The sequence below is a fragment of the Phragmites australis genome, chromosome 3, assembly GCF_958298935.1.
Source record: "Phragmites australis chromosome 3, lpPhrAust1.1, whole genome shotgun sequence".
NCBI classification, from domain to species: Eukaryota; Viridiplantae; Streptophyta; class Magnoliopsida; order Poales; family Poaceae; genus Phragmites; species Phragmites australis.
The window spans coordinates 34991550-35019258 of NC_084923.1; the positions used below are offsets into that span (position 1 = coordinate 34991550).

The 27709-nt window shown below is 45.1% G+C and overlaps 2 protein-coding genes across 2 annotated transcripts; one reads left to right on the forward strand and one right to left on the reverse strand.

Moving 5' to 3' along the window:
• Positions 1-224: 224 nt before the first annotated feature.
• Positions 225-14168, forward strand: LOC133910671 (calcium-transporting ATPase 3, plasma membrane-type-like). The gene is made up of 21 exons (XM_062352986.1): positions 225-511; positions 1056-1228; positions 1667-1840; positions 2126-2249; positions 2356-2456; positions 2610-2696; positions 3072-3167; positions 3504-3624; positions 3740-3868; positions 5495-5586; positions 5705-5816; positions 6254-6624; positions 6766-6998; positions 7300-7416; positions 9301-9562; positions 9952-10006; positions 10136-12087; positions 12177-12335; positions 12544-12715; positions 12784-13082; positions 13434-14168. The coding sequence occupies exons 1-21, from the start codon at positions 424-426 to the stop codon at positions 13701-13703; spliced, it is 5187 nt and encodes a 1728-aa protein (XP_062208970.1). The 5' UTR covers positions 225-423; the 3' UTR covers positions 13704-14168.
• Positions 14169-14597: 429 nt separating this feature from the next.
• Positions 14598-19872, reverse strand: LOC133912875 (uncharacterized). Its single transcript, XM_062355828.1, has 5 exons — positions 18479-19872; positions 17339-17803; positions 16159-17184; positions 15762-15906; positions 14598-15538 (listed from the first exon to the last, which is right to left on the reverse strand). Exons 1-5 carry the CDS (start codon positions 19823-19825, stop codon positions 14598-14600), a joined length of 3924 nt encoding a protein of 1307 aa, XP_062211812.1. The 5' UTR covers positions 19826-19872.
• Between the last annotated feature and the right edge of the window lie 7837 nt (positions 19873-27709).

The following is a 27709-nucleotide window of genomic DNA, read 5'->3' on the forward strand; positions in this document are numbered from 1 at the left end:
GCATACATATCGAACCAAAAAAATATAACTATTGAAAATATGGTCACTGTAAATATAGTTATTGAAATTATGGCCATTGAAAATATAGCCGTTAGAATGACACCATTTAAATTTGAAACGGTGGAAGGAATATATGGAGCCATATTTAAGAAACCGATTAGAGTATGCTGATAAATAAAGTGTAGAATTTAAATAGAGAGTTTCCTATGTAACAAAATAGAGAGTCAAATTTGAAGAGTGGATTGAACATGCTAGTTACTGCCATTTTCCCCAATTTTCCATCCCCTCCCGATTCGATTTGTCGTGTTGTCTCGAATTCGATTCTGAATAGCTGGGATCTGACACTGAGCCACTCTATCTCTCGCTGGCTTGCGCGCCTCCAAACCCCCGGCTGTGGGGAAGGCCTCGTCGGAGACCGCAGCAATGTCTTCCGCGGCGGGCGCGCCGCCAGATGAAGGGGGGGATCGTCCATGGCAGTCGTACCACACCGCCTACACCAACGCCAAAGCGGGTACGCGCACTTGCTCCATCTCTTCGTTTAAGATTGGGGGTTTGGGGAGTTTGGCTCGGCGCCTCGGCGTCGCCTTAGCGCAGACCCTACGGCATAAATCAGTTGAATGTTTCTTGACTGCTAGAATGGTCTCTCAATTTCTCTAGAGGTTCTTCACTAATTGGGCCGCATAACATTTGGAACAAATTTGGAGCGTATCTTTCACTGTGCCATAGTCACATCTGTGACTGATACTAGATTAGTTCCATTTGTTTCCTTGGGTTAACTGGGAAGCTCAACAGAGTGATGAAATTGAAAAGACGGAGTCGTAACACATTTCAACAGAACAAAGTTTTATGTTCATCTATTTTACACGATTTGGAATTAGATTTTCCCACATGGTTAGCGACTACCTCGAAGGGCAATTGAAATTGAGTGGTATGTACCTTTTTTATCTGGGTAGACTGATAGTTTGTTACCCTTGCCACGGTAACCATATCATCTATTCTATTTGACGACTTCTCTTTCGATTTTTTGTGACTATTCTCTTGTGGTGTTGCATTAGGGATGGAGGGAGTTGACAAAGAGAAGGTGCAGAAGGTAATCTATGAAATGAGCAAGGGTTCAAAATATTTCGAAAATGAGCAGCGGAAGGAGGCATTGACCAAACAAAAGATTGAACATCTGCGTGCACAGCTTGCCACACTTACTGATAATGACATATCACATTTTAAGAAGGTATGGATTAACACATTTTTATGCTACCTTTTGTCTTTCAGTTATTTTGTTATATAATTTGTACGCCATGCTTGATTCCCTATTTATGCTATTTGTGCCTTTTATGCTCTTACCCTTACAGATTGGTTGATGATCATAAAGCACAACTAAAATACAAATATGTGATTCCTTCAGGGTAATAACAAATGATCAATTAATCAATGTTTACTTGTATATCTGCGCACTGTAGAGATATCCATGTTTGCATGGGTACTTTTATCATCTTAACCTAATTTGAGCTGCGGTCCGTGGGTTTAAAGCTATGTGCTTCATATCATCGCACAGAATTGTAATGAATGATGTAATTGGTATCATTTTACATGCGTGCTATATTTTACTCATCCCATCTTCTTTTTCCTCTCTTATGTAATTATCCCTATGTGACAACATAATTTTCAGGTTGCTGAAAAGAAAATGTTAGAGTTGGAAGCTTCACGAGATCTTTCAAAGATATGGCTTCACACTGACATGGATGCCTTTTATGCTGCTGTTGAGACATTGGACAATCCATCCTTGAATGGAAAACCATTGGCAGTCGGTAGCATGTCTATGATAGCTACTGCCAGTTATGAGGTGAACAAACTAGCTTGTTATGAAATATACATATGCACACATCTTTTAATTTAATCACTAAAAGAGAATTAGTCCAAATATTCTAATTTACTCTGTTGCCCTCCCTTATTTGAAGATGATAGCTGACGAACTATCTAATATTGAACAAGTTGTTCAAAGTTAGATTTCCTTGCGTTATAGACCGGATGGGCCAAAATGGTGTTAACCTTTTTTATCTCACGTGCTAAAGGTATAAACAGTATTTCACTGTATCTAATATAGAGTGTAATTTATTTACTGATGCAGGCACGGAAGTATGGAGTTCGTGCAGCAATGCCTGGTTTTATTGGATGTAAACTATGTCCTGGCTTGGTTTTTGTTCCACCAAACTTTGAGAGATACACTCATTATAGTGAGCTGACAAGAGCAGGTTTGTAAAATAGCATTCACCTAACCATTAAGGAAAAAAACTTCATACATATAATGCCATATAGCGTGCTGAGAAAAACTGATTATTCAAGTACTGGTGACCTTAGTTTTTCGGAGGTATGATCCAAACTTCATTGCAACAAGTCTAGATGAAGCATACCTTAACATAACCAATGTCTGCATTGAGAGAGGCATTACGGGTGAGGAGGTAAGCTTCAATATCTTTAACTGCCATAGCTTCCTGATGGTTTACTTACCTAGAGCATTTGACTTGATTTTCTTTCACTGTTTATATTGTTTTTTTTTCCAACGTGCTAGTACCACATGATGAAGTTTACTGATCACATCACTGGTTTCTTAGGTTGCTACTGAACTTAGGGCCACCATTCACCAGGAAACTGGTCTAACATGTAGTGCTGGGGTTGCTCCAAACCGTATGATTGCAAAGGTCAGATCTTGAAATTTTCGTTTACTTCTTTTCCTTGTTTAAATTTTATCTCTAGAGGGGCAATGGTCTTTTCCTATTATGTGTCTTCGGTATGTCTATTTTTTATCGGTCTTTCATTGACTGTCACATTGGGTTAATATAGATTAAGTAATAAACAGAACCTTATTGACTGATACTGGCACAGAGTTTATTTTCCATCACCAATGTTGCAAATGAAATGGTTGTTTACCACATGTGACTGGAGATCTTTTTTTTTGGCTGACTCGTCCTGTGCACTACTTTTCAATAGTTTTGTGTTCCTATTTACATTGGTGTATAGTTTTATTCTAGAGCAAGATTACAAGGCTCCTTTCCCCTCCTGTGCCTTTTTACTAGGTTTGCTCTGATATTAACAAGCCCAATGGACAATTTATTTTGCCAAATGACCGTGGAGCTGTATTGACATTTGTATCAACATTGCCTATAAGAAAGGTACTTCATTTTTTTCTATTTATAATCAAAAAGGGATTTATTTTTGTTCTTGCAGTGTTTTACTAGTCTATTTATTCCTGTTTTCGTCTTCATATTTGCTCAATCATGCCTTGGTTAAGCAATGAAGTATGTTAGCCAGTGTACAGACTCTTCTGACACGTCTCACATGTCTCTGATGCAAGTCATGATAATAGTTTTAGTTTTATGCATTTATGAACTCACATTTTGTTTCTTTGGTTAAGATGTTATGTTGTTCACTTCTAAGTGTTGACCTTTCTTTGGATATGCATTAAAAGGAAAAAAGATGATTTGTTATTTGAAGATCTTTGTATGCAGATAGGTGGTATAGGTAAGGTAACAGAACAGATGTTACGTCAGGTTCTTGGAATCAGTACATGTCAGGACATGCTGCAAAAGGCTGCTCTCATATGTGCTCTTTTTTCTGAATGCTCAGCTGGTCCGTATATTGATTACACCTGTTAGCTGTTCTGTTTCAAGATTTTAGCAAGCTATATTATATCGATCTGAAGCAAGATCTCAGAATTAAATGTATTTGAATTCAATCTCTTCAGATTTCTTTCTTTCGGTTGGTCTTGGATTAGGAGGTACAGAAACTCCTGAGCAAAGGCAAAGGAAAAGTATCAGTTGCGAGCGAACTTTTGCCGCAACTAATGATTCTTCTTTGTTTTTTGAGAAATTAGGTAAAGATCCTTCATAACTTATTTCTGTAACTTAGACGCTTTATGATTTTTTATGTCAAATGTTGGCATTTTGCCATCAATGCACATTTCTTGTGCTTAAGCAACTTGGTTTTGTAGGACTGTTTCTTGCTCTATAACAGTAATGTCTTCTCTTGCTTACAACATACTCAAATAGCTTAGTGGCTATATATAGTACACCAAATCTTCTATACATTCTTTTGCACTGTGATCTATCAAAGTACTAGAAGTAGCACAGCTTATAATACATTATGGATGTTTTTTTGTAGCACCTTTACTAGCTAATTTGAACGGTGTGTTTTGTTTCCTTGATGAAGACTTCTTATAATTTTTTAGTACATAAAAGAAGAAATGCCAAAGCACCATTCTGTTCGTTCTGCTATAACATGCTACTGTATGGAAGTAATAAGAAGATTTTGCTATTCTTATGTGAACAGACGATTTTCCTATTACAATATAGATCCAAGTGTTATGTAGCAGGTCTTGTAGTGGTAATATACCAGTACTATTCATGCGGTACTGTTACATTACAGTGAATCATTTGAGCACTGTTCACAGGACACACTAACACACCCTTATTTCGAAGTTAGGGATTACAATAGTTATGTTGTTATTTCGATCGATTTCCGTTTAGATAGATACCATGCATTAGGGATACATTTCCTTATCCTATATCATCTTCGGACGAGGATAGCGTTGTACCCATTGGGAATCAAGCAAGGACAAATCAACCCAGTTAGTTACTAGCTTGTTTCTTGAAACTGCTGGTTTCCGAGATCGGTAACATTTTGTGGAAGTGGGTTACTTCATGTGTTTTATCAGTAAACTCCGGAATACAATTTTTTTTCTCGACCATGGGTAGGTGATGTTCCTTGGGCTTTGATATTTTTAGGTAGGGGGTACCAAATCCTAGTTGGTCAGGATCACGCTAAAACCAGATTTCTCAAGGCGGTACCCGCTGTGAGCGCGTGGAAGTTAGCAATCCACATGCTAGAACCATAACTTGTACTTCAGTCTCCTTTTACCGTTATTACTTTATTTTTTACTATTACTAGTACCTTTATTATCATTATTATTTTCTCAACATGTTTTTAGTTGGATCTTGTGGGTTTCATCTCTAGCCTATCCTAACATGTTTAGGACAAAAGCTTTGTTGTTGTTGTACCTGCTGCGAGCACCCGGGTTCAAGCCCGGGTGGGTGGCCTCCTCGACGGGAGGCTCAACCAATTGAGCTATCACTCCGAAATACAAATTATGATTAGATAAAATAAGGCCAGCTGGAAAAATTGAAGAAAACAAGCCGGCTAGAAATCACCAGCCAATTAGGATGAGGATTTCAAAAGGCCAAAGGATGAAACCACATATGAGACAACAAGAATGGAAGAAATAGAACAGTTTTCATGACTTGGGAAAAAATTGGCAACAATGTAGTTATGTCTCGCCAATTTTGTACATGCATAAAAAAATAGAACCAGAAAAATGGTTGTGTGAATAAACCCTTTAAAACGCTAGAAATGTTATAAGGACATTCATGTGCTACCGCACCTGATGTGATAGGTTGTTAACATTTTGTTATGCATGACTCACCACATTTTTGTCTATTTTCAGGTAACCTTGCTGAAAATTTAGCTGATGATTTGCAAAAGGACGGCTTGAAGGGAAGGACACTAACACTCAAACTAAAGACTGCAAATTTTGAGGTTTCAGTCTCCCATTCGTATAAATGTTGACTAATTCTCTGTAATGTTTGATCTGACATCAGCAAGAAAGATGGTTTTTGTTTCACGGATTACTAGATTGATCAACCATCTGAATCAGGTTCGTACGAGAGCAGCAACTACACGAAACTACATCAACTCCAAGCAAGATATCCTAGTCTATGCTATGAAGTTACTCAAGGCCGAACTGCCTCTTTCTTTGAGATTGATGGGTTGGTGTGCGCATCTAAAATATTTTTATTGTAACCAAACTTAATGACTATCAATTTAGTGGAACTTCTACAGGTTTGAATTTTAATTTCTAATACTTCTTTGTAAGAGCTCACGCGGCAAACATCTCTACCTGAATGTCACTGTCACTGAAGTTTTTATTACTATTTTTTGCTTATCCTCGAGTTTGTCCAGCTACTTTGACAGCTGAAGGCATGTGATTCGGGCATCATGCATGTTTCATTTTTTTTACCTTATCAATTGGACTAAAATGACCTTATTGTTTGTGTATGTCCGTATTTTGATGTTATTTCGTTCAAAAAAATTATTTTGATGTTATGTTTTATTTGGGCTTTATTGCATTATATAAATTTGGCATTTCTTTGTTCTTCCTGCTTGGACAAGTTGACCTAACAGTTATGCTAATACAAACTAACAGGGCTGCGGATGTCCCAGCTTCATGACGAAAAGGATGATTCATCTACTTCAACACAAAAGACAATAGATATATTTTTTCGTTTCTCAGACAGTAACTCAAGTGCCAATGGAATAAATGGTCGGAGTATGGCTAATACCTCAGGGCGGAATAAGTGTTCTATTAGTGTGACAGCAAAGGACGAGTATTTGGTACATGATGCTGGAACTGATGCTTCCATGGATCAACAAGCTTTCTTCACACATGATGAGGGCTTTTTCGTACCAGAAGACAGGGGTTTAGTCAATTATAGTAACGAGGCTGTCTTAAGCAACAAGCTTATCTCGGATGGCTTAGGTGGATCAAAATCAGATGACATCACATCCAGTGCAAAGGTTTGTCTAAACTAAAGATTCGTTCAATTATTTTGTTGCTAAGGGTGGAGTTTTATTTTCCCTATTTTTTACACTAATACTGTTTCTTCGAGTGTTCATCATGCTTAATTGTTGAATAAATGAATTTCACATTTCATGCAGGTTACGCACACTGAGAAGTTCGATGAGCTTGACCACGCGAGTCGCAAAGCTACAGCTTCGTCAAGTAAACCTGATCGACAGTTATGGATTGATGGTTACATTTGTTCGATTTGTGGATTTGAACTACCTCCTGGCTTTGAGGAGGAGAGGCAAGAACATGCAGATTTTCACTTAGCTGAAATGCTGCAGCAGGAAGAAGCAGTAGACAGTACAAGACACATCTCTAATGAGAGGTATATATGTCTTGACATACGCTCACAGATATGTTGTTTCCTGCTGCTGTTACATGTTGGATCATCGAATTATTTTACTGATTGCAGTTACTCGAGCGTTCATTAGGCGTCCTTCCAGTGCAGTCTTTATGCAATATTAATATATGCTTAATCAACTTTAATTTCCATCATTATTTGAACATAAATGAATTATATCACCATACTAATATAACCTTTATTTGTTATCATCCTGATATTACTCAGAGATGAGATGAATGGTTGTTTCATAACTCCGTTGTCTGTCTTTTGTTGTATTCAGCAGGCTGGCTGAAAGACCATGCTCTACGACACCCACACCCAAGAAAAAGCTGAAGTCTTCTAAAGAAGGAAATCATATTCCTATTGATGCTTTCTTTGCGAGGTGTAATAAGAGCTTGTAAGATAGGAAATACTGGCAACTCTGTAATCATGGGTGTGTTACCCGCTTAACGAAGTATTGTACGTGTAACTTTATTCTGCATGAGAGTAATATGTAAATATTATTTCAATTCTTCGCTACTAGCTATGAAAGGTCATCTCCATGTAAAGATGTCCAGAAATTGAAATACAGATCACAGTGATGTATTCTCTCACCTTTTACACGGGAACTTTACTATAAGTTTACAGGAAAAAAGGTGGTCATTTATGTTTGCATTTACATAAATTTGCTATGTTCAGGACCAAACAAGAAAGGCACTTGAGTTGGACATAGGGCTCAAACCTACATGGCCAGGGAGTTTAACTGCACCTTGCTTACAGGGCTAAAACATCTCCCTTCCATCGACAAAAGAGTGTACACATGTAGTCAACTTTTTAAACTTTTTTTATTTTTGAGAAACTCTAGTACAACATGTACATATATATGTACACACTCACATCATCATACAGACGTATTCATAACATTTATGTACCACTCATATTATCATACAGACGTACTCATAATCTTTATTGAAGATCGAAGATACTGGACTTGGAGATTGATTAAATCATGACAAATGTCTTACTATCGATGAGTACATTGTCTACTACTAAAAGAAAATTCTACCTTGGTACGATATACAAGATCAAAGCTGGAGTTTGATATCTGGTGGGTAGGGATACAATTACATCTACTAACCATCCAAGCCAATGCTTGGTTCACACTTTTTAAACTTGACTAGCTAAGTGTCCATACATTACAACAAAAACATAAATATTAGATATAGAGATGTGGATGCGCCATGAGGGCGCCGCCAAACAAATACGTCAGGAGCGGTATCGTAGTTTAATTTTAGATGAGATCTGAAAAAAGAGGATAAGATTATCCGCTAATTTACTTCCTAATTTTTTTTTTATTTTCATTAGTAAAATAGGTTTTATATCCGTAGCCGGTAACGAGGTGAGGAAACTGGAGGACGAAAGTAGATAGTAAAAGTATGTAAATTATTCAAATTTTATAGAGTTTTTTTTATAGAAGAAGAGTATGGAAAGAGGTTACGTGAGAATTAATTCGTGTTTTATATAGCAGAGATTAATGTGATTTCTAATCTTTTTAATATTCCCTTCATTCACGAAAGAGTGGGCATTTGACTTTTTTTTAACTTTGGTAACAGTATTTATATATTTCTCTTGATTAATAAGTTCTTAATACTTTGTTTCGTGGGATGTCTATTTATACGTGTCTCAATAGTCGTAATTCTAAACAGTTGGATAAGGATCAGGGCTACTGAGTCGAAGCTGTTGACCTTGCCAGAACGTTTTATTTGGTTTAGAGCCGACAGTTGGCTCATCTATGCCTCTGTGTCAACCGTCAATTTATTTTCAACATCCATACTAACAAAAATACTAGCGGCCGATTCCTTCACTAATTTTCTGTCATGTCCAAATTTAACGAGGCAAGATCGGGACCAAAACAGCCCCGATCTTACCCACTCACCTGCCACCTCATACCTGAACAGCCACCTACCCATACCATTCATTTGCCGAGCACAAAACTTGAGGAAGATCGAAAGAGAGGAATTTGGCTGTTTTACCAAAAAAAAAAAAAATCAGGCACCTATGACGTAGCAAAACTGAATTTTATTATACGTATGCATATATTGCAAAGAAAATGTTGTCAACTGCGTTTGAGAACCACGCTGATGTCTAAAATGACACTCTTGACCATGTGGAGTAATAACGATGTATCTTGTTTCCAAAAAAAAAAGAATCGGTGATATTTTTTTTCTTGTGAGAAGAGAAGCAGTTACAGATTTTTTTTGGGAGAAAAGAAATACAATGACTCCCTTGCCCGGCTGTGACGGAGTGTTCCTGTCTCAGAGCATACGCGAGCAAGAGCGAAAAGGGTAGGGAAGACGGCAGTGATGCACAGCGGCGTCCACACTCGGCCAGGGCCCCATCCCCGAATTCCCTTCCTCCCCGGCGCAGCACTGGCTCCCTCCTCCGGCTGCGGGGTCCCATGGCCGCAATCGGGGTTAGGGGCCGCGCTCCACCGGCCGAGGAGCCCCCGCCGCCGCCTCCGCTTCGGACCCCTCGCCGCGGGCGAGCTCTGCAAGCGGGCCCACCATGTCCGTACCTCTCACCCTGCATATAGTTTCTTGGTTCGTACCTTCTCGTTTTAGCGGCCTTGGTGATAATCAAAAGCTTATTGAATGGTCCATCGGTACCATGGAGTTTTGGACATGGCATCATACCCCGCCTGAAATTCTCATCGTAGGATAGTTAATCTTACTGCTTAATTAGCCATTGCAGCTTGGCACTCGCTCCTATTTGCTTGGGCTCTCAAACGTCGGCTGGAGCTTTCCTGCATATGCTAACTGTAGTGTGTTCTGTAACTACCATTTAAGATCTTTTGATATCACAGCTTTTCATCAGAAATTATATCCTAAATCCTTCATATTCCCCCCAAAGTACATCAATTTTACTGGAGCAAAACTGATAGCTACTTGTATGGCAGGAGAAGCTACGGGTTCTTGTGCTGGTATCAAAATCCACGCTGCACTGTGAACATGGTAATTTTGCAATGGTTCTCATTTGCTTCATCATATAACTTGGACTCTAAGATGTCACATTTTCTGACTTGAATCCAGTCTTGAATGCTGCTATGATCTAAGCTTGTTGCCAAAAACACATCTACTCAGGTGTTTCACTTCAGAGCGAGTATGTTGTTCCTGAAGGTGTTAAAGCTGCTGGGTTTCAGATTTGTGCCGATGAACTGGCATCCATTGTTGAAAGTCGTGACAACAAAAAGTTAACATTGCATGGCCAACTGGATGGAATTGCAGACAAGTTGGCAACATCGTTGACTAATGGGATTAGTACAGATGAGTGCAGCTTGAATCAAAGGCAGGAAATATATGGTTTGAACAAGTTCACAGAGAGCGAGGTCCGCAGCTTATGGGAGTTTGTGTGGGAAGCACTGCAAGATACTACTCTTATAATTCTTATAGCCTGTGCTCTCGTATCACTTGTTGTTGGCATTGCCACAGAAGGATGGCCAAAAGGTGCCCATGATGGCATTGGAATTTTTACAAGTATCCTCCTGGTTGTTTCTGTTACCGCAACAAGTAACTACCAGCAGTCTTTGCAATTCAGGGACCTGGACAAAGAGAAAAGGAAAATTCTTGTTCAAGTTACAAGAAACGGATTCAGACAAAAGATATTGATAGATGATATTCTTCCCGGTGATGTTGTGCACCTAGCAGTTGGAGATCAGGTTCCTGCAGATGGCCTCTTTATTTCCGGGTATTCTGTATTGATCAATGAGTCCAGTCTAACTGGGGAGAGTGAACCTGTTGTCGTAAATGAAGATAACCATTTTCTTTTGTCAGGGACCAAAGTCCTAGATGGGTCATGCAAAATGCTCGTTACTGCAGTAGGGATGCGAACACAGTGGGGTAAATTAATGGATGCTATCACTGAAAGTGGGGATGATGAAACTCCACTGCAGGTCAAAATTAATGGAGTTGCAAACATTATTGGAAACATTGGTCTATTTTTTGCCCTCTTAACTTTTATTGTCCTCTCGCAAGAGTTAGTTGGCCAGAAATACCACGACGGGCTTCTTTTAAGCTGGTCTGGAGATGATGTGCTGGAGATATTGGAACATTTTGCCGTTGCAGTTACAATCGTTGTTGTTGCCGTTCCTGAGGGGTTGCCTTTGGCAGTCACATTGAGCCTTGCGTTTGCAATGAAGAAGATGATGAATGACAAGGCACTGGTCCGACAGTTATCTGCCTGTGAAACTATGGGCTCAGCCACAGTCATTTGTAGTGACAAGACAGGAACACTAACAACCAATCGCATGTCTGTCGTGAAGGCCTGCGTTTGTGGACACACCATGAAAGTGAACAATCCACCAGTGCCTTCTAATTTTTCTTCCAAACTTCCAGATGTTGCTTTGGAAATTCTTCTGGAATCCATTTTTAACAACACTGCTGGTGAAGTGGTGATTAACCAAGATGGGAAGTGGCAAATACTAGGGACCCCGACTGAGGAAGCTTTGTTGGACTTTGCATTGTCAATTGGGGGAGACTTTAAAGAAAAACGGCAGGAAACTAAGATTGTTAAAGTGGAGCCTTTTAATTCAACAAAAAAGAGGATGAGCGTCATTCTTGAGCTTCCTGGAGGAGGATACCGTGCACATTGTAAAGGTGCTTCAGAAGTAGTCTTGGCTGCTTGTGATAAATTCATAGATGCCAGAGGTAGTATTATTGCTCTCGATAGAACAACTACGAACAAACTCAATGACATCATTGAAACCTTTTCTAATGAAGCACTGAGGACACTCTGCCTTGCTTATCGGGAAATGGATGATGGTTTTTCCATTGATGAACAAATACCGCTACAAGGATACACATGCATTGGTATTGTTGGTATCAAAGATCCTGTGCGTCCAGGTGTCAGGCAGTCTGTGGCAACTTGCCAATCTGCTGGCATTGCGGTTCGGATGGTTACAGGAGACAACATAAATACAGCCAAGGCAATAGCTCGAGAATGTGGTATACTTACTGAGGATGGTCTTGCCATTGAAGGTGCTGAGTTCAGGGAGAAAAATCCTAAAGAACTCCTTGAGTTGATTCCAAAGATGCAGGTTTGCCATGTATCAAATATTTAACTTTGGCTTGGAAGTGTTTATCCATCTAACGAATTCTCATGTGGGAGTATGCCTGTGTGCTGAAGGTACTAGCCCGATCTTCACCACTTGATAAGCATAAACTTGTGAAACTGTTGCGTACCACGTTCAATGAGGTTGTTGCCGTGACTGGTGATGGCACAAACGACGCACCTGCACTGCGTGAGGCAGATATTGGACTAGCCATGGGCATTGCAGGGACTGAGGTAATAACATCGCTAAGTAATGAGTCACATATCCTTGAGACATTTACAGTCTATACATCTTTCCTCTTTTACCTAAAATTGTGCAAGTTATTTCAAGCTATGTGGTCTAGGACTGAAGTTGTAGTGTTGGTCAATCATTCTAGGAGTCTAGGACTTCGGTTCAAGGCACAAACATTTACTCCCAGACTCAGCAAATTTCTTTACGCAGGTGGCAAAAGAGAATGCTGATGTTGTAATTCTGGATGACAACTTCTCCACCATCGTAACGGTTGCCAAATGGGGACGCTCTGTTTATGTCAACATCCAAAAGTTTGTGCAGTTCCAGCTGACTGTTAACGTTGTCGCAGTGATAGTTAATTTCTCTTCTGCATGCTTTACAGGTATATTCTATTTACAGTTGTGTTAATTTATTGTATCTCCATCTCATGATTTACATATTCTTGTGCAGGAGATGCTCCACTGACAGCTGTTCAGCTTCTTTGGATCAACATGATCATGGATACCCTAGGAGCGCTTGCCCTTGCCACTGAACCACCTGATGATAACTTAATGAAGAAATCACCAGTTGGAAGGACAGGGAAATTCATCACAAATGTGATGTGGAGGAATATTTTGTTTCAGTCATTATTCCAATTTGCGGTCATGTGGTATCTACAAACTCAAGGGAAATACTTGTTTGGGCTTGAAGACCCTGACGCTGATACTGTCCTAAATACAGTCATATTCAACACTTTTGTCTTCTGCCAGGTAAGTCAGCCATTACGAAATCCTCACCTTTTCCACCATAGTCTATTTAGTAGAGACTAAAGGACCAGAAAGAAAAGAAATTGGGCAGAAACAAAGAGGAGGCTGTTTCCCTTGGTTTAGCATAGTATAGGATAGGAAAGGAAACAGAAGCAACTGAGTTGGAAAGGCAGGTGATAATGATCTTAGTATGAGTAGAACTTTGTTTCTAACAATGGAGGAAGATGTCTCAAGACTAACCCATTCTTTTCATGCATCTGTTCACTATGTATTCGCTCTGTCCAAGAGGAGCAAAATGACAACTCTTAATTCTTTTCCATATGTTTCATTGCTGAATCGTTGTACTCCATATAGGTTTTCAATGAGATAAGCTCGAGAGACATGGAGGCGATCAATGTTCTCAAGGGCCTGCCGGAGAACTCCATTTTTGTGGGCATCCTCGCTGGCACCACCATCTTCCAGTTCATCCTTGTCCAGTTCCTAGGCGATTTTGCCAATACCACACCACTCACCCAGCTCCAGTGGCTTGTCAGCGTTCTCTTTGGAGTCCTTGGGATGCCCATCGCGGCTCTCATCAAGCTGATTCCCGTGGAACCTCATGAAGAAGATGTACATCCATCATAGTCTTGTAGATTTCACGATACAGTTCAGTCTCAATGATCCGTGCTGGTAAGCTGATCTGTGCCTCAATGATCTACTCCCCCATGTCCTGTGACCCATGGTTGGCAGCAAATTGTGAAGAAACCGTTTGGTTTGGTGCAACAGATTATGCACGTGCCCTTCGGTTTTCCTCTATCAGCAGCCATTAGTCTAGTGGAAGATGAAACTTATTGAGTGATTCTGGGACACATACCAAATGGTATATTGATATTTACAGTTATTTTTCTAAGGAATAGTGCCCATTTGGTATTATGAAAAGTCATCAAGTGGAGGTTACAATTACACGGAATACCGGAATCTACATAAGTTCTTATGTGCCAATTGTAATTAGACTGTATATTGAATAGAATTATGGAATAACAGTTATACCACACAGTTCATACTAATTTATATAATTCCACCTGTCAATGGCAATGCTTTTCTATCCAATCACACATGGTTACCAACTCTTTGCTGATGATATGATGCAAATTAGCCCCTGGGCTGTACCAAAATAGCAACAATGAATATACAAGGTTGTAAAGAAAAAAAAACTCAACCAACCTAAGAGGAACTATGTGGCTAGGTAAAATAAGAAGAAATAAACATCTAAATTTATGTCGAAAAGGACTCGAGTCTAGGTTATAAATGTACATCTACGCTCTCAACTAACTAAACTAGACTCAATTCCTTACGGTTGTAAAGAAGGCACGCTTCTAAGTACATACTATCAAGCTTCTAAGTACATACTTTCAAGTTACAGCCTTGATTAGGTCGTAGTCAGCACATACTGCTTACTTTCACTTCCAAAAGAAATCAGTTACAGCTTACAGCTCACTGGTTGCTGCTTACAATTGTATGTGCATCAAACATCAAACATCAAACATCAGTGAGAACTGATCTTATCAGCACCTTTGTGCTCTCCAGTTGCTGCCTCGAATCATCGTCATCAGCAAGCTCGTCCCTGACATACCTATCAATCTCAAAGAAATTCTCACGAAGAGAGTCCCGGGTAAGCTGCAGCTTATCCAACGCCGAGGAGTCATTCCCGAGCAACCTGGCACAAACGAAACGAGTCATGCCCAAGACGATGCCGTACTCCGATCTCTGCAGCGCCAACTGGAGGGTGGACAGGAGGACTCCGCCCACAGAGTCAAGGATTCTGGGGCTTCCTTTCTTCAGGAGGATCACCATCATTTCAGCCAGCTTCCTGGATGATGGTGAGTCCTCACGCTCTCCAGCCTGCTCACTTTGGTCATCCTTGCTCGGCTCTTCAGCATCAAGCAGCTCGTTCTTTGACACGGCAGTGACCCACAGTGGCAAGCTAGATTCACCGAAGTGGCAGACGTTGGCAGCCATATCATCTTGTGATCCGATCAGCCAGCGGCATACAAGACCCAGTATGAGAACAGGTAGCCATTGCTTCAGAGCAGAAACGAAGCTCAGTGCAAATTTTGAGCCTGTGAAGGACTCGACAGAGGGTATTAGATCAAGCAGATTATTGGCAAGGAAGAAAGCCTCCTCTGGAGGACTCGACAACTCAGTCGAGCTTCCTAGCACCAAATGAAGTAGCTTGGCCGCGTATGTGAAGGAGCTTCGTATAAGCATCAGTGCATCCTTTAGATCATCCCCCTTGAAAGATGAATTCTGTTCTTGATGCTTTTTTATGGATGATACTGCATATTTTGTGTAGGATGATGCGAATTTGAGGCATCTTACTTTATCATCGTTGACCAGCTTGATGGTGGTTGTGTCAACGATAAACTTGAGAATTGAAGTGCCCAGCATAATCACATTAACTGTGCCTTTCACTGCATTTCCTGCATAAGGTACATCACCCGCTTAGTCATGAGGTATCATGCAAAATTCTGCAATGTTTGTGACATCATAAACAGATCATGGTGACTCCAGACGGGTTAATTGCTTAGTCATGAGGTATTTTGCATGATTTCAGAAGATCATAGAAACATTCGGTTGTTGAATACAAGAGTCAGTTTAAATTGGTTTTTCACATCAGAATTGTACAACGTGGCCTAGCTATACCTTCAGATGCTTCTTTCTGCTGTTGTTTCTGCCGTGAAGCTTTGCCATTCTGGTTCAACTTCGATGGTGGATTCTTAACATGTCCATTTAGGAGTTTGTCAAAACTATTCAGCAGACGATCCAGTGACTGACTGGCAGTTGATGACTGAGACAATGAAAATTACTAAGCGAATGAGAAAATATATCCAAATAAAGTATAACTTTAACAAGATAAAGGCAAAGAAAAATATGATTAAAATCGAATAACCGTCAGAAAGCTATCAACACAAGTGCAATTAATAAACGTAGTTACCATTTTCCAATGAACTTTAACAACTGATGTGTACTGATTATCAAAAAATTTAGTAGGAACTGTGATATCTACTAAATGCGGTAGAAAATTGGAAATGGAACTCACCTCAGAGCAGCTTATACCAGTTTGATCAACATTTGGAAGAGTACTATATGTAGCCAGACTCAAATAGGCCAACACAGGCGTAAGGTCTAAAGAGTCCAAATATGGGCACTGCTCGATGTACACATGAGAAATGATCTTCAGGGACGAAAATGCAATTTCTGAATAAGAAGATTGCAGAAAGTCATCTCTCATTTCCTCAGCTTTTAGTATCTCATTGATTTGCCATGCTGCCCCCGCTGCAACAGCAAGTTCTTCATCGCTGATTTTTGATTTGGATGACCCCTTTCCAACATGGTCAGGTGCTGGTGTTTTCTTAAGTGACTTCCCTTTCTTCCTCCTTGAAGATGCAACAGGACACAAAGGAGGTTCAAGTCCATAGATCTCAGCGAAATCAGAGGCTTTATATTGTAGAATATTTGTCAGTGCTTCAAACAGTTCATCAGACCAGCCACTCAAAACTATCAACTTATGTGCTGCCAACACAGCTTCCTGACATTCTTCTTGCTTTGAAATTCTAGGAGCATTCATAACTATATCCATGCATTCCTCGTGAAGCACATATAGATCATCAGGTAAAATAACTGGAGTGATACAAAGAATAGCAGCCCGGGCACCGTCAGAAACAACAGTTTTAAGGACCAACCTTAACTTCGCATTTGCAAAGAATTCTCTCAAAGCAGTCAAACTAGAGCGCTCATCAGATAAGCTCTTAATAAGATTGACCGAAGCAATTATAAGACCATCAATCTGCTCTGAGTTAAGTCCTGTTCGTGACAATGCCAGAGTAATAGAGAATTTGATTAGCTCAACAATAGACCTTGGGGATGACCCTTCAGACAGTGCAAATTCACAAAACCTTGCCCCAGCTGTAGGTGACCTCTTTATTAGTGCAATGCAGCGAGCACATGCTTCTTTTGGAGTCAGCTTTGATGGAAAATAAGAAGGAATGAGAAGCTTTGTGATTTTTTGAGCAACACGGGAATGATCATTTGCAAGTGAAGATAATAAAGTACCCAGGCCAACAACCTGCAACAGAGAAGGGTACGTAAGCAACATACCTGATGATATTAAAAGATACTCTACATGCCCTTGAGCTGAACATATTACAGATGTTGAGGTTAATTAAGTTGGTAGCATAAACTGAGATACGCGTGCAATGGCAATGTAAGAAGTACCATACCTTATTGTATTGGAAAGATCGAAGATTACGAATAGCTAAAAGAAGATCAACAGCTGCAACTCTGACATACAGAGCAGTATCTGAGACCATATCGCTTAATCTTGGGAGTAGAACTTTCAGTATTTCATGACTTTGTGGATTGTCGAGCAAGTATATGAGACCATTTAGTGTTGACAGCCGAACCTCATTGCAAGAATCCTTGGACATGTCATCAACAATTTTACTCAGAAATTTTGAAATAGTTAGAGAAGGTACAACTTCCCAATATTGGTTAAGAATACGACAGATTCCTTCAACTGCAACTGCTCGTATTTCTGGGTAGTCATCCATGAGGAGCTTGTCTATCAAGAAGAACTGCTTCTCTAGTAGAGGATCATTAACATCCTTTGTCACATCTGGATCTTCAAGGGGAAACAGATCTAACAGAAGATGCAAAGCATTATGGCGAACATTGGAGTTCGCAACCTACCAAACAGTAGTCGGTTCAGATAAACCAAAAGAAATTTGGTTAAAACACAAATATTCAACACATTAGACACTAACATTAATTTAATGTAATATATATGTTTTTTATATGTAATGTACATGCTTTCGATAGTGAACTGTAAATTAAAAAACAAAAACAATCAATTAAGTCAATTTGTTCAAAAAAAAAGTCAATCACATGTTCATGGCAATGTGTTTCATGATTTATTGGGACATGAAAGGAATATAATACACTGTGCACAGTTAAGAGTGTTATAGTAATCAACAATTTTCTTACATTTCTCAATAGACCTAATCATATTAAAGTATAACAGATGTGGATACTTGCTAAAGTTTACATATACGAGGCCATCCCGCCCTCAGCCTAGCGTGTAGTGCTTTTTAGAACACTGATGGCCAACCAAACTCATAGATGGCAGTAAAGCGTTAGCATTTTGTTAACGATGGGTGTGTTATTCCAGAGGTTATAGCATCACTACAGATCCTATAATCTCTTCTCTAAATTCACTTGAAGTCTAAAATAATCTACACAGAATGCAATTCTAGTGATTACTACTACTACGCTCTCTTGTCTAAGTTCGTCACATTCCCGCTGGAATCAGTACCGGTAAATAAACAAACTGCCACTTGATAAGAACAAGACAAGGCATATACCTGCAACGATCGGAATAGCACAGGTTCGGCAAGCCGGAACACCAACTTTTCAACCCCAGCAACCGCCCTCTGTTCCACAAACGCCCATAGGATTTTCCTGGCCGCCTTGGCCACCTCCTTGCTCCCGGCGTGCACTGCGGCCTCCATCATGCCCTGCAGGAATCCCTCCCCAACCTCCCCCTTAACCCAGCCCCCGTCCTTCCACGCCCTGAACACGACCTCCCCGTAGGCCACCAGCGCCGCGCGCTTCACCCCCGTCATCCCCACCTGCGCCCTCACGAGCTCCAGCCCCTCCCTGGCGATACCCTCGCTGACGCCGAGCACGAGCGCCAGGAACTTCCTCCCTTCCTCGGCCTTGAGAAACAGCGGCGACACGAAGCAGCGCAGCAGGAGCATCTTGAAGTCTGAGATGCTCTCGTCGGCGTAGTCAAGCAGCGGCAGCGCGTCGCGGAACGCGAAGAGGCGGCGGAGGACCGGCCTGGCGCTGGAGCCGGCAGTGAGCACTAGGGCGACGAGGTAGGGCAGCGTCTGCGCGACGAGCGCGTCGCGGCCCGGCGCGTCGGCGCGCCAGGCGAGCCCGAAGCAGGTGACTGCGAGCGCGGCCAGCGGCGCATCGGCGGTGGCGAGGACCGCGAGGCGGTCGTGGAGGAGAGCGAGCGGGCGGAGGAGGTTGTCCCAGCGCGGCGGGTGTGAGGGGTGGGTGAGGAGGAGGTGGAGGAGGACGGCGGCGGAGCGCGGGGGCGGAGGCGGGTCGGAGCTGGAGCCGGAGGCGGGGTGGGAGGAGATTCCGAGGGCTAGGGCTTGGGGGAGTGAGAGTAGGAGCGGGTGGTTGGCGGGGAGGGAGTGGACGAGTTGCTTGAGTTGGGGAGGGGCTTTGAGGGCGGAGGCGGTGGTGGCAGCTGGGATGAGGGTGGCGGCGAGGGCGAGGAGGTCGGCGGCGGAGGAGGGGACGGATTCGTCGGCGCCGGCTGGGGCGGCATTGCGGCGGCGGCGGCGCGCGGGCGGCATTGCGGCGGAGATGTGTGATTGGGGTGGGGGTTCGAAATGGAGCGCGGGATCGAGGGGGAATTTGGGAGGGAAGGGGTAGATGGGGGGAGAGAGAGAGAGAGGTGTGGTTTGGTTTGGGTTCGGGAGGAGAGAGAGAGGGGAAGAGGAAGAATTGGGTCTTTTGGGCTGTAGCGGGATGTTGCAGCAAGTGTGAGCCCACGTGTTTCTTACGGGCCGCACGGAGTCCAGTGACCAAAGCCCATCTGCAGTATATGGGTTGTCCAAACCCGACCCATAGATCTGGGTTATTCTAGAAGGGCGGGAGCAGTGATATTTTGCCAAGCAATGAGGGAAGTTCATTGGACCTCTTTTTAGGTGTGTTTGGTTGATCTCGTATAACTGTATCGTATATCCTGTGTGAGGGAAAGCAGGATGAGGGAGCTGTATTTTCGAAAAGAAGAGTGTTTGGTTGGTTAGATGAGCGGATGAAGGTCAAATTTAAGTTTGTGTTTGGTTTGCTGAATCTGAGACTGCATGAGAGGGTTCACTACCGCTGAAAAGTGGGCCCAGCACACGAGCGGTTGCATCCCGCGAGCCTGCATGTGACCTACAGCTGAATCGGGGCGCACGAGCGGATGCATCATCTCCGCATACACGTGCACAAGTGGATGCAGCGCCGGACGAGCGGGTGCAGCTGGTCACGGCAACCAAACACTCATCTCCGTCCGCATATACGCACGCCGCGAACCTGCACTAGCGCATCAGGGCATCCAAACACGCCCTTAACTCTCGACTCGGTTCAATTTTCCTCCTTCAACCGGAAAACCAGACACTCGGCCTTCCTCAACTATTAAAATTGGATTTTTTTTTTCCTCTCTGAGTGGTTTCAACCTAGGTTTTGTCGAGCTGGACACACATCATTCGTTCGAGCCGGTAGCCGTGTAGGGCCCATATGTCATAATCCACCTCTCTCTTCTTTCTCTCTATTGCTTGCTATCTCTCTTCACAGGCTCACGGCTATGGACTCACCACCGGTGGTCGGGACTATCGTGACCACATCCTAGCCCTCACTACCCACAATGTGTCCTCCAAATTTAGCACCACAATCATGACCGCCAACCCCAGTTGCCTCGATCACACCCACGACATCATAAGCCCTGACTATCCGAACCCAAACTCTTCTCCATCTCACTTTGGCTCCTCATAGCAAGCAGCCTCATCAACCTCCCTAGTTGCACTATTGGATGGGTCATAAGGACGACCTTGCCCAGGGAATGTTGTCACCATGGACAGTGGTGGACGTAGGATGAACTACTAGAGGCTTATCTCCTTCTTCCTCCCCTAGTCCCTCCTCTTCTTCTTTCTCTCCCTCCTATATCTGCTTCCTCTCCATAGAGCACTAGAGGGTACGAGCTTGAGCCCCCCCCCCCCTCTCCCAATCTGACCATGGATGTTAGGCTTCGAGCACCATCATCATGGACGTCGGGCTTGGAGCGCTACCACCATGGACGCTAGGCTGGTTACGACTGCCTGCCCACGTTCACACTGCCAGTTGAAGCATTAGCAGGCTATCACAAGCCCACTTATCTGCCCGTTGAAGTTTGGCGGGTTTCACCAACCCACATATGAGCCCACTTATTGTTTGACAGCACACAACATTTCCTAAAAGAAAAAAAAGCAAGCAGGTGGTGGTGCAGGTGCTCTTCTCGGAGCAGGTTAGCAACACGCTCTCCAGCTCCTCTGCCTCCGTGATCCTCAAGGAGGGAACATCGTCGCTTCCCAACTCTGTAGTACACGATGGCCACGCTCCAAAAGCAGGTGGAGCGAGCGAGCCAGTTGCACGCCATGGGACCCAATGTCGCTGGTAGCGACAAGTAGCAGCAGCGAACCTCTCAACTTGGAGCAGTAGGTGGAAGAAGCTAGGAAGGCTGGACATGATCCCACCAAGGCCTCCTTGATCTCTTATCAGCACCCAAAGAAATATGTAGCTAAATGATTTGGGATTGGAGAGCAACGGAGGAAGAATGGTTTGGATTTGATTGCTCACAGTCACAACAAAGAATGGAATCTTCCCACAAACAAAACAAAATCCTAGACCCATTCGTGCAAGGAAGTTATGTTTTTATGGACAGAAGAAATCAATTCGAGTCTGGATGGATCTGTATTCCACGCCAGTTCAGAGCCAGTAGACGTCGAGGAAGAGGGAGGAGGGCGAAGACTCAATATGAGAGGATGGTCAGGTGGGAGGGGACTTGGCTTGATGCGTGTCTCTTCGCTAGCGGTGAGGTCGCCAACATAGGGTCATCGTGTTACCGCTCGCGTGCAGGCTCATCATTGCCATGTCCTTAGGGATCCCGCTCACACATTTCGTCAAGCAGCTCGCACACCACCGCGCCTCCATGCTTGTGTTTGCCATTGTATCATTCCGGGCGCTCGTCACGCTCCTCCTTGCAGCCCGCGTGGCTGCCTGGAAGCCCCTTGGTCCTCACCATAGCCAACCTCACCCTTTGCAGCTTGCCTCTAGGATTGAGAGTCGAGTCCCCATGTGTGTGTTGTGTTGCCGTGTTGCGTGCTTGTGGCGCCGCTGGTTCCTCGTGAGCTTGTCTGCATGGACCGCTCCAGTGAGATAGGCTAATTCATGACATTATGTGGGCTTGCAGCGCGGGGCAGCTCAGTGGGTTAGCGGCGTGACCTGCCCCACTTGCACCCTTACTCACTGCATTCTTGATGGTGTCATGGTGCCGAACGGTGGAAGGTCTCGATCGGCAGGGAACACCTCCATGCCTAGGTGCAAATGGGGATTGATATGCAACCAAATCGAGCTTGTCGCCATCCAAATTGTGTCCACATGGATGCGAATCAAACATAGGCACCACTCAAATCGAGCTCACACGCAAGCAAATCATGCTTCTCACTACCTAACTGAGCATGTTCTTGCGTAGTACGACACGTCATTGTAAGCATTGTGCTTCCCGCATGCCAAAGTGACTAGACTTGCACGAGCTCTAACGGTCGCAGTGTAGCAAACATGCCCTTGTGAAGTTTGTAGCAGAGCATCTTAGGGTATGTATGTGATTTTGCTGATTAATGACAATCTTGTCAATGAGTCTAACATATTTATCAAGTATATGCTTTAGTAGGTCTTATGGATGCAATGCATAAAGAAGCCACCATAGCCGGGATAAAGTTTAGTTAAATTGGAGAAGTCCCAAGAAGATTTGCCTCACTAAATAGTCTGGTGCAGAGAAGTTTGCACTCACCGAAGCATTTGTGCAATAAAGGCATTTTGGGGCAGAAGGAGATTCAACCCACCAGATTGTCTGGTGTAGGTGCAAGTGAATCACCGGAGTATTTTTTGCAGAGGCATTTCCAAATGCTGAAGAATGAAGAATAACGGACCAGATAATCCGGTGATCATATTGTGTACACCAGAGCCTTATCACCGGACAGTTCTTGTAGAGAAGGTGTCAACTGAAGCTTAACCCACCGGATGTTCCGGTGTTAAGAAGAAGAGCATCAGAGGCTTTCACCGGAGTGTTTTGCACAGAGAAGAAATGGTGTGGTCTAGCTCAAGATAACTCACCGGATAGTCTAGTGATGAAGTTGAAGAATACACTAGAGTATCCGGTGTTCAGGATAACTTTGAGTGGAATCCAACGGCTAGTTTCTAATGGAGTACTCACCAGATTGTCCGGTGCTTGTACTACTGTTCCCACCGGACAATCCGGTGTTAATAGCTTTTCTGAGCCATTGGATTAATGGCAAGTGCGCAGGTTTGAGGCTATAAATACCTATCCACTCGGTCATTTGAAGGTATGGCTGTTCAGAGAAATCCATATACACTTAAGAAGACATCTAAGGCACCAAAGTGTTTAAAGTGATCATCCCAAGCAATTAGCATATAGATTAGAGAGTGATTAGTGCTATTAGGCCTAGAGAGAGTGTTCCTAGATGATTGCTGCCTAGAGAGTGGATCAAGGAGTGATCTGAGCTTGTACTAAGATGTACGTCGGCGTCTTGGAGTCTTGGTGACTCACCGACATCTTGAGCATTGGTGGATCAAGCTTGTTGACCCTCCAATATTTTGAGCATTGGTGGTCTCCGGGCGCTGGATCGGGCCCAATCCGAACAAGGCGCGGTTCCAGAACCGCAAATGCCGCCCCCGCCGATGGCGACGGCGACTCCGGCACAGGAGTGGAGAGTCGGGGGCGCTTCCCCCGGTCCTCCGGCGCCGGCGCCGCTCCGCTGCCGGCGGTGCCTCCTCCTCCGGTGCGGCGGCTGCTGCCCGCAGCGGCCCCACTGCTGGCTTGCGGCTTGCCGCTCGCGGTGCCCGGGCCACCAGTCCGCGCCGGACCGCTTGCGGCCCCCTCGCCGGCCGCCTCATTCAACCTGGGGATCTTAGCGGCCTCGGGACTCTGGCTCCTCGGCCGGTCGACCAACCCCTGGGCGTCGAACTCCGGCAGCTTTGCCTGTATCGCCACCCGCTCAGGATTTGGCGCAGAGCGCCATTTCTTTCCACGGGAGCTCCGCCCGGCTCATCTTATCCACCCCGGTCACCACCCGGAGCATGCCCCTCAACTTCGGCGTGCCCAGGTCCCAGTCCGCACCGATCTGGGTCCGGGTGATGTCCTCAGGCCCGGTATAGAGCCAGTAGGGCCGGGCCCGCTCCCGCAGAGGCGCCAAGCGGCGGCGCAGGAAGTCCGCCACCACCATCACCGAGGTGAGCCCGGCGTCGCGTAGGAACCCGATGCGCTCCAAGACTGGCTCCAGCCGCGCGTCCATCAGCGGCGGTACCTCCCAAGTCGCCTTCTAGGGCTCCGCCGCCACCTCCGGCAGGGTGAGACGGTCGTGGGGGTCGACGTCGATGTAGAACCAATCGCGCCGCCACTCCTCCCATTTGCTTCGCAGCACCTGGGGGATGTATCGCTCCCCCAGGCCGTCCTGCAGCTGGAAGCTGCAGCACCCCGCGACGTCCGCGGTGGAGAAACCCCTCTTCATCCCGGCAGATCGCAGCGTGAAGAAATGCCGGAAGAGTGTCACCAATGGCGCCACCCCCACGAACATCTCGCAGAAGTGGGCGAAGACCGCCAGGATGACGACCGAATTGGGGCTCAGGTGCACCAGCTAAATCCCGTAGGTGTCGAGGATTTGAAGAAAAAACGTGGAGAACGGCGGCACCAGTTCGGCCGCCACGAAAGAGGTGAACACGACGATGCGCCCCGGGCGGGTCGTCGCCGGCGGGAAGCTCACCGGCGTCACCACCAGGGCCCTCTGCTGGCCCTCGGGGACCAACAACTTCCTGATCTTCCCCGCCGCCTCTTCGTTCATCAGGCGAGACTCCGGCAGCACGCCGTCTGGAGTCCTGTCGCGGTGGCTTCCTCCAGCTCTCGGCATTTCGTCGGGGGGGGGGGGAGATGGTCTGGACGGTGGAGAGGAAGATGTGCTCTGATCGCCTAGGGAGATTCTAAGGGCTCAAGAGCGTGAAGAAAGCAAGGGCTAGATCACGAGATGGCGTAAAGAGGAGGGCGGTTCGCTCCCCCCCCCTTTTATACCTCAGGGAATTCAAACGTCTCCTGCCACGGCACACTCGACGGGACGGTTTCCTCGATAGACGCAACTACCAAGCGAGTCTCCCACAGGTCGTGCGGTGTCAGCGGTTGCCAGGCGTATTTTCCTCGATCTGCGCGGCTGCCGCGCATGCCGCCTGCTCTGTCATCACGCACCGCCCATCCCATTGTCATGCCCTTCGTGAGTTGTGTGGACGCGTGTCCATTCAGCTCCCCGTTGGGCCGTACCAAAGGCCCAGACCGAAGGGGCCACCTTATGAAAGCTTGCCACGTGGCGTCCACGCCAGCTTCGACCTCGTTCGCGATGAAGGGCCCATCCGCAGTCTCTGGGCCATCACCTGCCAATGGGTCCGGGGGCTACTGTCGGTGTATCAGGAACCAGGGGTCCCCGAATCCCGAGGCCAGGCCAGCCATCCCATGAGGTCTCTCCTGTAGGATGAGAAAAGATCAAGTCCTGGGAGAAGGTGCTCGGGGCCACGGTCGGTGGCCCTCGAGTACCCCAGTTCCCCGATGATCCATGGAATCCAAGTACCGGGAAGAAAGTGCTCGGGGAGGTGTCCGGTCACCCCCGAGCATCCTAGTCCCCCGACGATCAAAAGAGCTAAGTTTCGGGAGAGAGTGCTCAGGGCTGCGTGCGGTAGCTCCCGAGCACTCGGTTCCCCGAGGATCCGTACAAGAGTGCTCAGGAGAGAGTGCTCGGGACTGCACGCGGCAGCCCCCGAGCACTCGGTTCCCCGAGGGTCCGTGCAAGAGTGCTCGGGAGAAAGTGCTCGGGGAGGTGAACAGTACCTCCGAGCACCCCGCACCCCAAGGACAAGGATATGCATTCTCGGGAGAGAGTGCTCGGGGATGTGAACAGTATCCCCGAGCACTCGGTACCCCGACGACCCGGAAAGACCCCAGAGGGGCCTACCGATGAAGTGTCAATCAGTCAGAGGCCCGAGGCCGCATTTAATGAGCGTGCGTGGCCTGGCACCTCCAACTGCTCCCGCCGCGCTCAGCGTCAGTTCCTGCCATGTTTTGGCAGAGAGGCGTGGGGTCATTAATTGCACGGGTCCCGTCCCGTGCCATCCGGCTTGTCTCGGGATAACGTCGTAAGGATCAAAGCGTTCCGTCTACCGCGCTGCTGTGGCAGGGGAACATAACAGGACGAGCATGCCTGGTTGCTCTGCGGCTACCCGGTGGGCCCTCTCCACGGCGCCCGTTGCCAGGGCATTTATGGTGACAGGCGACCGGGCGTGCGACGTATTTTCCACCCCCGGTCACTTCGCCCAGAAGAAATGATGACGCCCCTTCCATTTATGGCATCTCGGAACTCGAGCCCCCCTCCTTCCGTTTGGGGCATGTCGCGGCCGGCGAGTATTTAAAACAGCCGGCGACACAGAAGCAAAGATGATGGATGAAATATAGAGAGAAGGAGAGAGAGAACAAGAGACGAAGAATAGCAAAACAGAGACCAAGAGCCGACACGAAGAAGATAGCGCAAGAGAAATACTGTGAGGAAGGCTGAGCCCAGTTCCAGCTGAAGAACAAGGAGCTCCAAGCTCTTAGATAGGCCCATATTCTTGTAACCAGCAACATCCTTGAGGGACTCCCTCAGGACAGTTATAGCATCCATACAGGAGTAGGGTATTACGCCCCCGTGCGGCCTGAACCTGTCTAAATTCCGGTGCATTTACTTCTTCTTGTACTAGGTCAACACCCCCACCGCCGGCCGTTGCATTCATTCCCATTTATTTCTCCGACGAACTTATTCAGGATCATCCCCCCGGCCAAATCTCTAAAAAAGGGTCTCTCGGGATCCCTGCGACAGGAGTTAATCCTCCGACAATGGTAACAACACACAAACATTAAGAGAGAGCAACTTATCTACCATGGCAACAACACGCAAACCATAATAGAGAGCAACTTATCTAGTGTGTATGCAACCGGAGCTAATAGCATGTAAACCATAGAAAATGCTAACGCATAGGTAACCAGTTTGCGCATCACATAAGCGGTATCAAACATGTTGCCAGGCTTCTTTAACGTTTGTTGTAGTGTCATGCCTATTGATGAAGACAAAGCATACACAGACAAAGTAGGTAAACTCATAGATGGTGGTGAGAAAGCAAACAAAACGAGCAGTCATAAAGACGTTTTCTAGAAACCTAATTCGCCTCCGCAGTCATAAGGAGGAGATATCTCTCCTTATAGACCTTGGTACGCAGGGAAGGAAGGAAACAGTCAGTCATTAAACTCATTAAAAGGGAATTATTTTTTGTCAGGAAGCTGCAGCTTCGTACACATTCGGACCATAAATTCACTGGATCATTCACGCGTATGGCGAGGCAAGCAAGAGCACATGTTCTTATTTTGTTTGTTTTAAGTAGATGTACCAATTTCTCTATTTAAGTTGATCTTCTTTCACCTAACTTAATAATATGAGACTAAATTTTCCCCATAATACTATGCATAAATGGGCCTTTAGAATTTGTTGGAATTTTGCATTGAGGCCGAAGCCCAAACTCTAACACCGCTGACATACATGCTGCAGGAACCGAAGCTTAGCTAGCAGCAGATAGTCAAACTGACTCAGCTTGCAAGGACCGACGACGACCAGCATCTTCTGTTACGTGTACGTGCTAGTGCCAGTGGTGGTGCAGACTGCTGTGACCGAGCAAGTGCAGGAGCCAGC